The sequence below is a fragment of the Apaloderma vittatum genome, unplaced genomic scaffold (assembly GCF_000703405.1).
Source record: "Apaloderma vittatum isolate BGI_N311 unplaced genomic scaffold, ASM70340v1 scaffold1483, whole genome shotgun sequence".
Lineage (NCBI taxonomy): Eukaryota > Metazoa > Chordata > Aves > Trogoniformes > Trogonidae > Apaloderma > Apaloderma vittatum.
Window position 1 is genome coordinate 14,621 of NW_009707271.1, and position 14,253 is coordinate 28,873.

At 45.5% G+C, this 14,253-nt stretch overlaps 1 protein-coding gene across 1 annotated transcript; it reads left to right on the top strand.

Annotated features, from left to right (window-relative positions):
• Window positions 1-3,890: 3,890 nt before the first annotated feature.
• CNOT6L (CCR4-NOT transcription complex, subunit 6-like) lies at window positions 3,891-12,736 on the top strand. The gene is made up of 11 exons (XM_009866098.1): window positions 3,891-4,002; window positions 4,418-4,604; window positions 5,059-5,144; window positions 5,594-5,683; window positions 6,325-6,393; window positions 7,816-7,973; window positions 8,949-9,103; window positions 10,031-10,182; window positions 11,311-11,535; window positions 11,976-12,178; window positions 12,524-12,736. The coding sequence occupies exons 1-11, from the start codon at window positions 3,891-3,893 to the stop codon at window positions 12,734-12,736; spliced, it is 1,650 nt and encodes a 549-aa protein (XP_009864400.1).
• The last annotated feature ends 1,517 nt before the right edge of the window (window positions 12,737-14,253 follow it).

A 14,253-nucleotide genomic window follows, 5' to 3' on the forward strand; every position in this document is an offset into this window, starting at 1 on the left:
GAGTTAAGCAGAGAAAAGCAGTGCTCTTCTATCATTACCTGCTTGTCCAAAACTCCAAGTGTGCTTCTGTCTCTTGATGCCCCAAAAGTGAACATTCCGAATAAAATCCTGTGGTGCAGCCCAAAAGTTCAAAACTTTCTTCTTCGAAACGCTTGTCACCTCTGGTTCTCTTACATTAATCCTTTTTTTTTTTTTTTGCCTTTAAGTCAGCAAGCCCTGCATACAAAAGGCAGCAAATGCAACAGAATATAGACCAAAAAAAGAGTGCAAAAAAGCAGTAACAAACTTTCTGCTCACAGCCCTTCCAAACCAAATGACCCCTCCCCAGCCCTTTTTATATACAGCTGAGCTAGAGCTGCTTAATTTCACCTGAGACAACATTTAGGGTTTCAGCTGAGTATCGTTGCTGTGCCAGTCATCTCCCTGCTTTTAAATATGCACTTGGAGCCAAAAAATTAGCACAGAAGCATGACTTGGAAGATTTCAAAGTTTGTTAAGAAGTTAAATATTGTTCTCACTAATGCACTCCTGTTCTATATTCATGTTTTCTTGAATTTACACAAAATCAGGGTCATGCTATTTATTTAGGAGCTTCCGAAGTTTACCAAGGGAACTCTTCAGAAAAAAAAAAAAAGGCCCTAAGAGAATTTTTTTGGTCCCACTTGAAAAGCAAAGAAACTGAGTCACACCCATGTTAGCTGAATTTTAGCAAAGGTCTGTCCCAAAGCCGCAGGCTACGATTCCACAAGAGCTCAGGCTGACCTCAATCAGTGCTGCTTCAGCTCCCACATCCCTGGCTGGGTTTTCCCACTTTCTTCCTTGCGACAGCATTAAGATGTGTTCAGTTTGGGGGTTAACTGATTCAGGGCACTCGAGGTTGCTCCCTGAGATTTTTGGATGCTGGTTCAGTTCCAGATCAAGCAGAGGGGGAGATGGGAGCGATAGGAGTTGGCAACCCAGTTAGAATTCAGTTAACTTCAAAAACTTGCATGTGGTGCCTTTCAAGTCTTGCTCAATGCTGCTGTTACGCAGAAGAAAAAAAAAATTATTTTATTTAGGTTTGTTTTCCCTTTTCTGTAACTGTGGAAATTACAGTGATGCTCGTTTGACTCACTGCTATTTCAAAATAACATTCAAGTGACTAATACCTGAGAAATGCGTGTGTGTCGTTTTGACTCGCAGCTCGGGGCTCCTTTCATCGCCGGGCCTCAGCAGCTGCCGCAAATTGCTTTAAATCGGCGGAGCCCGTCTCGTAACGCACCACGTTTCAGCGTAATTTAATTGGGTTCCCTGCCAAGGAGGAAACTAACACCCCCGAAGCTTTTTGGATGGTGTCACCTTGAGAGCGGTCACCTGTCAGCCCGTGGGGCAGGTATGGATGAGGACGGCCTGACTCAGGTGGTCGAACCACTGCGGTTGGAAAGGCTTCGTCACCAGCCCCCTGGGATATTTGTCCGACTTCTCGCCCCCTTGGGAGGAGGGACGCTGCTGGGGTCCGGCACCAGGGAAGGGCAAATCCCGCTCTGGTTTCCAGCGAGGCTGCTCAGCAGCCAGAGGAGACCGCTGCCTCTTCAACATTTTGAATCCACACTTTTAATCCAAGGCTGGACCGAGCCCTCTTGAAGCAGTAAGCATAAATGCAGCTCATTTCTTGCTTGCTTTTTGAGCTGGAAACGCACCTAGAGAAGCCCGTAGGAAAGCAGCCGTAGCCAAACCTTTTGCCAGTGGTATGCAGGAGCTTCAGTACGCAGAAACTGAAATTTAAACCTGCTATGACTACGGCATGATGCTGTAGAAAACAAGAAGGTGAAGAGCTGCTAAGCACAGCGTGTTTCGTAAAGCACTCGCCCAAACGCCAAGTCTTGGGCAGCCAAGTTTGCGAAGGTGCAGATGTGGTAGAAGTACAGATTGTTTTAAGATACGTCAGATTAAAATGCAAAATGAAGACCCATTCTGAGTCAGTTCAGATATTTGGTGATTAAGGCTTAAAGATCAAAAAAAACTCCCTTTGGCCATAAATGCTTAATCCTTTGTTGGAATTCTGCTTGATTTGCACTCAGCTTTTAGGTCTCCCCCTCCTAACCTGCAGTGGGCCTTGCAGATGAAGTACACATTGCCACGTAATGAAATCTCATTTTCTATCACAGGATCGTCGCAGGTGCACAGGGACGTGACAGCTTTACTTGCTGCAAAACTCACTCGCTCCTTTTCGGCACGGACAGATTCGCTCTGCCTTATGCCCTATCCGAAATGCTACAACTTTGTTGGAGTGTAAATCAGCTAAATTTGGCATCGAGTAGTACTCTAGATAATATATTTGGTGCTACTGGAGGCGATTAGGTTTCAATACAAAGTGTGGGAGCATCATGATGTGCCTCCTCATGGGTGTGAGGACTGGGACCGTGCTCTCCGCAGCTGCCCGGGACTGCTCGGGTCTTGGTTCCTCTCGTGTTTTGGCAGCGACTCACGGTTTTGCTGGATGGCTCTGGTTGGTTCCAGGGGAAAATCCAGGAAGAGCCGTGTCGAGACTCGCTGGGTTAGGTTTGTATGCGTCTGAGGGCAAAGGATGCCGGGGAGAAAAGGTGAAATCAGGCCCTCGTGGCTCTCGGCGGGGGGCTGCTCCCTCCTTCTGCACACGCACGTATTTAACGGTGAAGACAGATCCAATGAAACGCAGGCAGTGAAGATTTAGCGCTTCCGAAGCTCAGCCTGTAGCTCGATTGTGTCGGGAAGCACCGTTCCCGATTTCGGGGTTCTGAAATGAGGCTCGAGGGATTTCAGCTCTAATCCCGTGTCCTTACGCAATCTGTTTCATTCATCGCCCCGAACTGAATCGCTGCAGCTGAGCAGCCTGAGCGCAGAATCCTCTTACCCTGTAGCTTTCCTCGCCGTATGACTTCACCTGGAAATAGAAGTTGGCTGTAATTAGACGCGGGGCTCGCATCTGCCCCGCACTTGCTACGAGGAGCCCTAATTCAGCATGGAGGAAGCCCCAGACCTGTAACCGAGACCCTTCCCAGGGAACAGCCATGACAGCTCCTGCTCCTGTGTAGTGCCAAGACGCTGCTTTGGTTATCTGCATCAGTCAGAAAAAAACCCACAGTGCTTTCAGCTCCTAAAGGGGACACCTGTGGTCTTGTTTAGTTGGACTAGCTGAAAAAAAACAGCACCATAACCCTGAACTAGTTTCCTCAAATCCAACCCAGTGAGTTATAGCTAAGAGCTTCGTAACTGTTGCAGACAGTTGTAGCAGGGACGTGTGTGTGAGGAAAAAAAAGCATCCTGTAGACCAGCTGCTCTGGATTTGTATAAAATCAAGGCTTGTGTGTTGTGGGCATCTGGGGAGGAAAAGGCCAGCGAACGGCAAATTCAGCTATCCTTGTGTTTTTAAACCAACAATTCCTCTTCCCCAGCCTCCAGTCTTTCTCAGCATAACGGGCTCGGGAGCTACAGAGGGAAGCTCCTCACTCTGTCATCTGGAAAATGTACGTTTTCTGAGCAGGACATAGGAGCTGTCTGCTGACAACAGGCTGGAAAATGCGATCGGTTGCATTTGTGTGTGCGCAGGCTCACCCTTGAGATGTGAGTGCATCCGATATCCACGAGTTGGACTGGCCTGAAGCCCTGGATGCACGAGAACAGCGAACGAGAATTTTACCTGAGCTCGTTTTTGTCTCTTAGGCCATGAGGAGTAAAAAGATCTTCACTGATACTGAGCATGAAAAAGCACAAAACAGTGAAGTTAGGTAGTTAATGGGAAAATTGAGCTAATTCCCCTTTGACTGCACTATTCATGGTCCCTGGGGATGATAATCTGGCAGGGTAAGAAGGAAGAAACGTTGTCAAGTGGCAGACGGTAACGGTTGTGATGGTCTTTCAGACTAACAGGGATGCCAAAGGAAAAATATGATCCTCCGGATCCTCGCAGAATTTACACCATCATGTCAGCAGAAGAGGTAGCCAATGGGAAGAAGTCGCACTGGGCTGAGTTAGAGATCTCGGGTGAGTTGATTCCGTTTCCAATTCCGTTTCGGCGGAGTTCTTAGCGCCCCAGAATCGTTTTCACATAAGGGCCTCTGGTGTGAAAACGATTTTTCTGAGCTGGCACAGGAGATGGGATAACCAGTTTAGCAGATCGCCTTCAAGCTTGGCTGGTCAAGCCCAGTTGATTTAAAACACCAGCTCAGATTGGACGCGAGTTTTTGGGTAGCGCATCTGCTTCCCTAGAACTGGACGTCTGTCTCTATGCTTTGAACTGGGAGGCTTCAATAATTATTTAAGACACACCAAGGTATCTTCTTCAAGTTGAGCGTTCCAGTCAAGTTTCCACACTGGAAATCCCACCTTCTGACATCCCCCATATCTTTGAAAGTGCAAACCCGACTGAAGAGGTGGTTCTTCGCTTTTCTTTTTTTAGGTAGAGTGCGGAGCTTAAGTACGTCGCTTTGGTCGCTGACCCACTTGACTGCTCTGCACCTCAATGACAATAACCTTACTCGCATTCCACCTGATATTGCCAAGCTTCATAATCTGGTTTACCTGGATCTGTCATCCAACAAACTCAGAAGTTTACCAGCAGAACTAGGAAACATGGTATCTCTCAGGTGAGCGAAATTATGCTGGCAAACCTGGCAAAAATCTATATTCTGGGATATAGCTTTTGCTTTCCATTCTTGTATTTTTAAAAAAAAAAATAAATCAAGACTGGCGCAAAGCTTCAGTTTGAATAATAACTTTGGAGTTCATTATCCTTCTTTTCTGATCTCTGCAAATACCTGTCTGTAAGCTGTGTCTGTCTGAAACATTCTTTGAGACTTGGTGATTGCCTGCTGTTTAAATTCTGATTTCATTTTGTGTTTTTGGGGGTTTGTGGCTTTTTTTCCTTCTCCCCTTAGATTTTGATCGTGCTTTGAAACGGGAAGATTGGCATATCTTTATTCTAGAATACAAAAACATTCGGGGTGAGAAGTGTCATCCTGCAAGATGAGGAGCATAGAGCATATTAAGGGTTTTCTTCTGAAGTGATACTCATCAAAAGTGTTCTTGCTTTTGCTGCAGGGAATTGCTTTTAAATAACAATCTGTTACGGGTTTTGCCTTACGAGCTTGGACGGCTCTTCCAGCTACAAACCCTGGGTTTGAAAGGTGAGTTCTTTACAGTTAAATATTCCTACGAGTACTCTTGAGTTACTGAGGGGGCCGGGCTCAAAAGCTTCATGTCTTACCTTAACGTTTCCTCACAGTGTATTCGAGACAAGCTTCTAGCAAAAATGACCAGCCCATTCGAAAAATGATGCTTTGCTTTTTTAGTGCAATTAAATTTCTTTACGAGCCTATTTCAAATCTGTAGATGGGTAAAGAAACCCTTTAATCTACTCTATTATTGATCAAGACGAGTCGAAGGAAGAAAGTCTATGCAGGCGAGCTGTTTCTATAGCACCTCTTACTGTGGCCTTCTACGGTTCCACGTTAAGCAGCCTAAATATCGACTTGTCGGTTCTCCTCATGGGAGGTTTTCTTGGGTTGGGAAGCACTCGAGAAAGTCAAGCAGCTAATCACCCCATTGTTTTCTGGGTTTTTTATGCTGTTGGCAGGCAATCCTTTATCACAAGATATTCTCAGCCTCTACCAGGATCCAGACGGAACTCGAAAGCTACTGAACTACATGCTTGACAATCTAGCAGGTGAGGGCCCTACAAATCTACCTGCCAGAAGTGGTTTAAAACGCGCGTTTCGGGCAGCGTTTGCTGCCAAAAGGAGAACGCGAACCGACGGAGGGAGAGTTTTTGTCACGTGGTTCCAGTCGTACGCACAAACACACGCCCGCACGCAGGGGAAGAGGTTGACATCTATCGTCTAAGCTATTTTCCAACCCTTCACTTACCTACAAAGTACAAAGTCTTCCTTGCTGAAGCCACTTTGATACTTTCCAGTAGAAGTTCCAAGCCCGATGCAAGCAGGATGTCCAATTTAGTTCCAGTCGTTAAGAAGATCCAGTCCCTGACTTAAACCCTCCTTCGTGGTTCCATCACTCACCTTCCCATTTTGCCTGCTTCTTCACAGCGCAGGAGTATTTTAGTGGTGCTTCTAGATCGGAAAGAAGAGACAAAAATAGGCATGAGTTGTACAACTGACAAATTTCCTCTCACTATTACCAGCCTTTTCAAGGATTTTTGCCTCCCCTGAAACATAAAAGGACTTGGGGAGCTGGGGTTGCAGCGCACACTATGAAGCATTATTGTTCAGTCATCATTTTGACGTAGAAATTGTAACTGACAAATGTAAACTCTGAATTAATCACTGTTGTTTGTTTTTTTTTTAATAGTTCATCCAGAGCAGCTGCCTCCAAGGCCATGGATTACTTTGAAAGAACGAGACCAAATTCTGCCCTCAGGTAAATCTGTGGTTCTTACCCTCTGCGGTCACGTAATGATACGCCGAAAAGCTTTTCTTGGGTTTTATTGTCAGAGAAATCTTCTGTCTTGCATGGATCTGACTGAAAACAGCAATTTGCACGCGCTTGTACTAAAACAATTAACGCAGAGCTGTGCTGTAAATAAAATTTTTTGTAACAGGAAAGGGATGCCACTCATTTCTTTCCCATGTCAGGCTTTTTTGTAACTGTTCAGCTACTGACGCCCAAGCCAAAAAGCTCTTTTAAAACAATTAATTTCTCAGAAGTAATAACAAGTGTACGATAAATTGATACAAATGCCGTGTCCACGCACAGGCTTTGAGCAGTGTGGATCTGTGAGTGAGCCCGTGGAGTGCCGGGTGCTGGTTGGTTCAATGCCCTCTATTGTTGCTTTTGGTAAAGTGCAAGAGGCTGCACTTCAGGTCTTCCTCCCCTCAAGAAAAAGATCCCTTGGATGAAGAAGGCAGCTAATAATGTTACTGTGGATAGTCAGGTTAATAACCAGCCAGAATCACGTGGCAGTGCTCCGTACTTTTTCTTTTTAGAAGCGTGCAGGAGGCAGGTCTTGAAAACTGAACTGCATTTCTGTTTCCCTTTCAAATCAGTATCTCAGCTGAATTTGACATTTTTGTTATTCTACAGCTGCAACAATGAAACGGCAGAAATCTTTGACTACAAGTATAAAAATACAGGGCTGTGGGGTAGCCCCACAGTAAAACCTCGCTTCCTTCCCTGCAAGAAGGAGCAGTCTTTTCCAGCGGCACGATGCGGGACGTTGCTCTTACCTATCTCCTTTCCTTGGCGTGAAGTCAACGGGAGTCGAGAAGTTGGCGCACGAAAGCAGCGTGTTTCCAAGTTGAACGCTCCGAAGAGCCGCACGCTGGCTTCTTTCGAAAAAGTGACCAAATAATCTATTAGGTCTTTGCAAATCTATTCTAAATGAGCATTTCTGCCTGATGCTGTGGTGTCCTGACATCGTAACGGCTTCTTTAGCAGCCGTGTTTTGCTTTTTGCTTTAGAACCCTGCAGGTCACTTAAACGCCTGAAGTTGCTGTATGGAGGCAAGCTCGGGCGATAAATTCCAGGGTTGGACTCCATCACAAAACGCTCCTTTCCCTCTCTCCTTTTCCGAACTGACTGCCAAATGGGATCGCTTGGCTTTGTGACACACACTGACACCCTCTCGTTTCAGTAGTAACACTGATTTTTTTCAGGAAGAGTTTAGCCTTGCTGGCTCAGCAGGGCCTTTTTAATTCGTGCTCGTGAAACACTCAGTGGAATAAGCCTTGTGTTCAGTAAGCCCTCCAGAACAGACCATGCAAGATTCAGTATTTTGGCTTGAATAAGTTCAGTGTTTCTCACCTTCCAAGGTTGATAACCTGTCCCTTTCTTGCCTTCTAGCTTCATTCACAGTTATGTGTTACAACGTGCTGTGCGATAAATACGCCACGCGGCAGCTCTACGGCTACTGCCCGTCTTGGGCGCTCAATTGGGAGTATAGAAAAAAGGGAATCATGGAAGAGATCGTCAACTGTGATGCAGATATCATCAGTCTTCAGGTAACTGCAAAAAAACCTCTTATTTTCCATCAGAAACCGGTACAAGCTGTGTGCACAGCTTGTTGTGCACGCACCGGCTTGTGTTTGACAAAACAAGACAAAGCAAGATAAAAATTAACCAAATTACCAGGTAATTTGCATTGGAAGATATAGGTCTTTTAGGTAATTTGCATTGGAAGATATAGGTCTTTTCCTCCATCAGATAAAAATCCTAAATATTCTCTCCTCCCTGTGTGTCTACGGGGTTTACTGCAGAAAGGGAGAATGTAGAATGCTCTAACCCCAAATGCCACTTTTCCTAGTCCATTCCTGCCTGGTAAAGAAGTTAAAACCTCAAAAAAACTCTCGTTGGCAAACAAGGGGACAAAGTTAAATATCAATTGTCATTGGTACGTGCATCCTACTGTGTTATTAGAAACGCATTGCCAACCTTCAGAGCAGCTGAACTTTTCTGCCTTTAAACTGACCCTTCATTTTTTCAAAGAAGTTCTGCAAAGCAAAAATCTTACGCGTGAAGCGAGTCTTGCTTCTTGGTCTGAAAACCACAGGAGATCAAGCTCTGAAATCCTCCTGGAGACCAAATGTTAGTGCAAAGAAAAGGTATTGTTACCAAACAGCCAGGGACCCTCGTGCGAAAGAGCTCTCCAGATTAAACATTCATCGCTGCCGGATACCTGTCGACCTCTCAAAGTTTTAGGCTAGGACGGTATCCACCTTCAGATTTCGAAATTATGGGGTGTAACCTATTGCTGTTCCAAATCCACCTGTCCCTTTCCCTTTTGGGGGAGATTCCAGGATATCCAGGAATGCAAATCTGTTGCCAGATCTAGGGAACTACACGATTTGTGCAAACACAAGCGTTTTGCTTTGGTGGGAGCTGCTGACTGCGAGCCAAGGCAGGCCTAAGTTGATTCACAGCGAGAGGAAGGGTTTTGCTTGACTTCGTTAGCCTCAGATATTTGTGTTCAATTCCAGGAAGTGGAAACGGAGCAATACTTCACCCTTTTTCTGCCAGCCTTGAAAGAACGAGGATACGACGGGTTCTTTTCGCCGAAGTCACGTGCCAAAATCATGTCCGAGCAGGAGAAGAAGCATGTGGATGGCTGCGCAATATTCTTCAAAACGGAAAAGTAAGGGAAGGGGGTGGAAGCAGCTTTCTAAAAAAAAAAACAACCAACAACAAAAACATTAAAACCACCTTGATTTAGGTCAGAAAGCTTTCCTCGAAAGCGTTACAATTTCCTTGAAACGTTACCCGATTGAAAACTTAGTCCATACAGTTGTGCTACACTAAAAACGTCAGACTGGTGGGAAGGGAGGAGAGGTGTTGCCTCTCTCACTTCTCATCCGTCTCCGAATACTCCCTCAGAACAGTTTTCAGTGATCAGAATGGAAGTTTTGCGAAGCCTTAGCTCCCTTTCAGAGTTTTCACTGCTTCCAGAAACAAAAATATGCCTTTCAGATTGTGTATAAAAACTCGACTAGAGGAAGCCTGAGAAAACAACCAAGTGATGTTTTTCAAACCTTGAAACTACCAGGGATGTAAAGAGAAATGGTTATTACCCTGTGGCTCTCACAGGTGAAAACAGAAGGCTGATGATACTCTTTTTTTAACTTTTCCTAGACCAGAAGACAACAAAAAAAAAGAACAAAACACCCTTCAGTAGGGAGCCTTCAGCTTGTCCTGAAGCAAGGTGTTTTCAGGCATCCTGAAGGTGGAATGAAAAACCAATTTCACCAAACTAACGGTGGTAGCTAGCGGCTTGACAGAAGCTTTTTTTTAATAATGCATTAGCTCAAAGTAAAAGGCAAGCCTTTAATTACCGGCTTGTCTTATTTTTTTTGCGGAAGTGCGGTAACTGCAGAGCACTGCTCATCTCGCTTGCCAGCCCTGATTGGGGCAAATATTCCTTAGAACTGTTTTTACTTTATAAAAGGAGAAGACATAAGAAACGTGCCTCACCCCCTCCTGCAGGCTCTCTCCTTGGGAGACCGGAGCGTGGACCGTGCGGCCGTCCCTCAGACACGCTCACGTGCGGTTCTCTGTGTTTCGTCAGGTTTACGCTTGTGCAGAAGCACACGGTGGAGTTCAACCAGGTGGCCATGGCCAACTCGGAAGGCTCGGAAGCGATGCTGAACAGAGTGATGACGAAGGACAACATCGGAGTGGCCGTGGTGCTGGAGGTGCATAAGGAATTGTTCGGAGCAAGTGAGTACGACTGGTTCTCTCACTGATTGTTCGGTTCCATGGGAAGGCAGGAGTTATTCCTAGAGAATGCAGCTCTCTAGGATATCTGGGCCAGTGGTGGAGGTACCCAGACAATTGCAGGGGAGCCAACGCTGTTCGCTGTGCTCCTTCGAGAAGCGATAGCTCAGCGGTGGCTAAGACAGGACACAGACGACATGATGTCCGGTCGCACTCGCAGCCGGATGCCCCGCGTTTCGCTTTCTCCTTTCATGCTTTTGTCGCTGCCTACATATTCTGTTAAACTCTACTTGAAGAATTAAGCTTTTCCAAGGTCGCTGTGTTTACGTGCATATGCTCTTACCAGTAGCCGTCGGTAACGTTCAACTTCTATTTTCAACTCTCTTTTTTTTCCCCTTGATTGAATCCTTCCATCCTCCCCCAGCGATTGTACGACAGTGCTAATGTAGTGCTGTGGAGGAATGACATTATCAGGTATCTTTTCATGCCACTTGATTGACTGGCTGTCACATTCTCATTAAGTTTGATCAGATGCAGAAGACAATTTCAACGCACTGAAAATTGCCACCCTGCTCCGTCTGCGTGTCTGGGTTTTTTGATCGCTTGTTGCCAGCGTTTCTCTTCAAAGGGGCAGAACGTCTGAATTGCAGGACGGCAAGGAGCTGCCCGTGACTTCGTGCCCCATCTTTCAGATAAACACTTCTCAGATAAATAGGAAAAGCAGCCAAGCTAGAGTTTTGCAGCATTCCTTTAAGCATCCTTAAGTTTTTCCCAAGGGAACAACTTGCAGCTACGGGTCAGAAAACTCCCTCGTCCCTTTAAATACTGAATAGTTACATCCACTTGAGCAGCCAGAAGGGATGCAATTGTACCAGTATCAGATTTCTTCCCTATATCGGAGGGAATTACTTGCCTTGTGTTATATCAATGCTATATTATGTCAATGACTTAGAAAGGAGTAGTTGTTCAGAGAATGCCTGTGTTTTTCCAGCAAGGAGAGCCCATCCGTCTGCCGGCGTGTCCGACTCAGAGTCCTTGGTATCCAGACCCTGAATGTTAACAGGCACGGACGGCCTCGGGCATATTCGCACAATCAGACTTTGCCTGATAAAAATGTATTTGTTCATCCAGGTATGAAATCGCTTCACGTGGACAAACAGCTGCTTATTGTGGCCAATGCCCACATGCACTGGGACCCCGAATACTCAGACGTCAAACTCATTCAGACCATGATGTTTGTCTCGGAACTGAAAAATATCCTCGAGAAAGCTTCAAGCAGGCCCGGGAGCCCAACAGCGGATCCCAACTCCATCCCTCTGGTGCTGTGTGCGGATCTCAACTCACTGCCTGATTCGGGTAAGACTCGTTTTGGTTTCATTTTTTAACTTACCTTTTTCAAATGTTCAAAACCTCTCTTCTGAAGAGCAAAGGGGTGGCTTGCACTTCCCTGGGTAGGTGTGGATGAAAGCTTTCTGAGCTGTCTCTCAAACTCTGGCTGAAGAGAATGCAAGTCTTCCAGTTGAGTAGACTTCTGTGGTCGGTTGTACGGGCCAGACGAGCTGGTTAAACCTAAAAAGCAACAGAAAAGGACAAATGGATCGTAAATAAATCCTTAAATAAACCCCCGTGCTTTGAGCAACAGTAATAAGTAGGAAGGAGGCGAGTTTGTGATGGTACATGACGACTTCCTAACTCGTGCGGTGTCGTGTTGGCGTGTCGGTTTGTAACTCTGAGGCCGACGTTCCCCGAGTGTTTTATTTTAAAGCGACTCCCTGAATCCTTTCCTCCGCAAACAGGTGTAGTGGAATACTTAAGCAACGGCATAGTAGCCGACAACCACAAGGACTTCAAGGAGTTGCGTTACAACGAGTGTCTCATGAACTTCAGCGGCAACGGGAAAAACGGGGCTTCTGAAGGAAGGATCACGCACGGCTTCCAACTCAAGAGCGCCTACGAAAACAACTTGATGCCTTACACCAATTACACTTTTGATTTCAAAGTAAGCAGCGATTTTTCTGAAATGGCAGGCACTGACCTGGTCTCCCCAGGACGCTGTCTGAGTTTTCTGACCGCTGGCTGCCTTTCCCTCTGGTCCTGTAAAAGCGCTTCGTCACTGGTTCCTACGCTCGCCGGACGCTTTTCCTGCCGCACACAAACCCTCCGTCCGCTGGCGGTTTTTAAGCTCCCGACCGGGCTCCGGCCAGCGACTCACGCCGCGGGGGCGTTTCTTACCCCAAAACCCGGCGCTGCGCCTCATGCCGCGACCGGCAGCCGGAAGGCGGTCGAGCGAAGGTTTGCCCGAAGCGAGGTGTGTTCTCACTGTCGTGTTTCTCTTTCTCCCTAGGGTGTGATTGACTACATTTTCTATTCCAACACTCACATGAACGTGCTTGGTGTCCTGGGGCCTTTGGACCCTCAGTGGCTGGTTGACAACAACATCACTGGGTGTCCACACCCTCACATCCCTTCAGACCACTTCTCACTGTTAACACAGCTAGAACTCCATCCTCCGCTCCTGCCTCTTGTCAACGGCGTGCACTTGCCCAGCAGGAGGTAGTGGAGCCCTCGCCCCTCCGAGGGCAAGGACCTGTCGTTACGGACCTGTACAGTTGTAAATCCCAGTATATAGGAGTGAAGTATGGCCAACCTTAAGCTGCTGCTTCTTCGAGCTCCTTTCCTGTTGTGTTTGAGAGGAGATTTTTGCACGTTTTGGTGCAGACTGGTATCATTTGGCACTAGGGCTGGAACCAAAGTATTACTCCCTGTCCAGGTTTTTAATTGTTTTTCAAACAGGCAAGCTCTTCTTTGTTGTTTGGGTTTTTTCATCCGTAGGAATCTGCACTTAAAAATGGACAAACAAGATTAAAAACTCGCATATTAATATCTGTTTTTCAAGATAACGCTTTTTTTTTTCCCCAGAACGTAGCAAAACGAGCCAACCTTTTAGGAGAAAGAAAAGCAAACCCAGAAATGCTTGTTTCCTAGAAAGAATATTAGAAAAACCCTTTGTCTGAGCTCAAAACGGGAGACTGAACTCGGCATCCGAAATAAATTTTGCACAGTAGCGAACGAAGCACTTAATACCCAACTATTAAAAAAATATATAATTTAAAAAAAAAAACAAACAACTGGGGCCCTGCCCAATATCAGCAAACCAAAGATGGCTTCATACCGGCGATAAAATTTAAATTCTCCTGCCGCCAAATTTCCGACGAAGCTACGGCTGGCGGGGCTGGCGGAAGAGGTCGCTGATCCGTCCCAGGTTCCCTTTTCCAAAGTTCGGTTCCAAAGACGGGAAACTTGGGATTAATGGCTTAAGCGTAGGGTGTGGGCAAAATCAGCTGGAAATGAATCTTCCTTTTGTCTCCGGAGCCGTAGCCATTCCTCGGATTATTTTTCCTCACCTTAGTTGCCAAACGGCTGCCACGCTTTTTTTAATAATCTTTCTTTTCCGTTGTCGGTCAGGGTCGAATTAAAAAAGCTGCTGGTTCATTCCCAACTGTAAATGCTATTTGGATATGTTCCAAATCCTTTTTTTTTTTTCCCTCTTCTTTTTATGCTCTAGGTGGCCAGTTCAAAACCTCGTGCCTCGAGGGGCGTTAAACATAATGCGATTTTCTGAAAAAACCTGGTTGGCTGCTTAATGTTAAGGAAAAAAAAAAAAAAGGCACAGTGACAGGAAAAGGTTGTGTCTGTGTTTTTAAGTTTTTCTTTATTCTGCTTTTTTGCTGCTATAAGATTTTCTTGAATTTATATTTTAAACTTTTCATGCACTTTACTGTTTCTAGTCTCAAAATGTGATATTTTTAATAAATGAAAATTTTTTGCCATTACGTGAATGAAATTTTTAAATAGATCGATAACCTATATTTATGTCTCATTCGTACGCTTCAAAAAAAAAAAAAGTCAAATTTCAATTGTGAAATCCATTTTAAATACTAAGGAGCCATCTCCTGTCTCGCAAAACTGCTAAGTCAGGCAGTTCCTCTACTCTTTAATTAAAGGTTTCCTTTGTTGTTTCATACGTAGGAAATAATTTATAGGGGAGAAAAAAGAAAAACAAATAATAAATCA

What these genes read in the sequence shown, in the direction of transcription:
- CNOT6L (XM_009866098.1), top strand. Translation starts at nt 3,891, where the DNA reads ATGCCAAAGGAAAAATATGATCCTCCGGATCCTCGCAGAATTTACACC. An exon ending in CAGATATCATCAGTCTTCAG is followed by an intron (nt 7,974 to 8,948) that starts GTAACTGCAAAA and finishes GTTCAATTCCAG; the next exon opens with GAAGTGGAAACGGAGCAATA. An exon ending in ATATTCTTCAAAACGGAAAA is followed by an intron (nt 9,104 to 10,030) that starts GTAAGGGAAGGG and finishes GTGTTTCGTCAG; the next exon opens with GTTTACGCTTGTGCAGAAGC.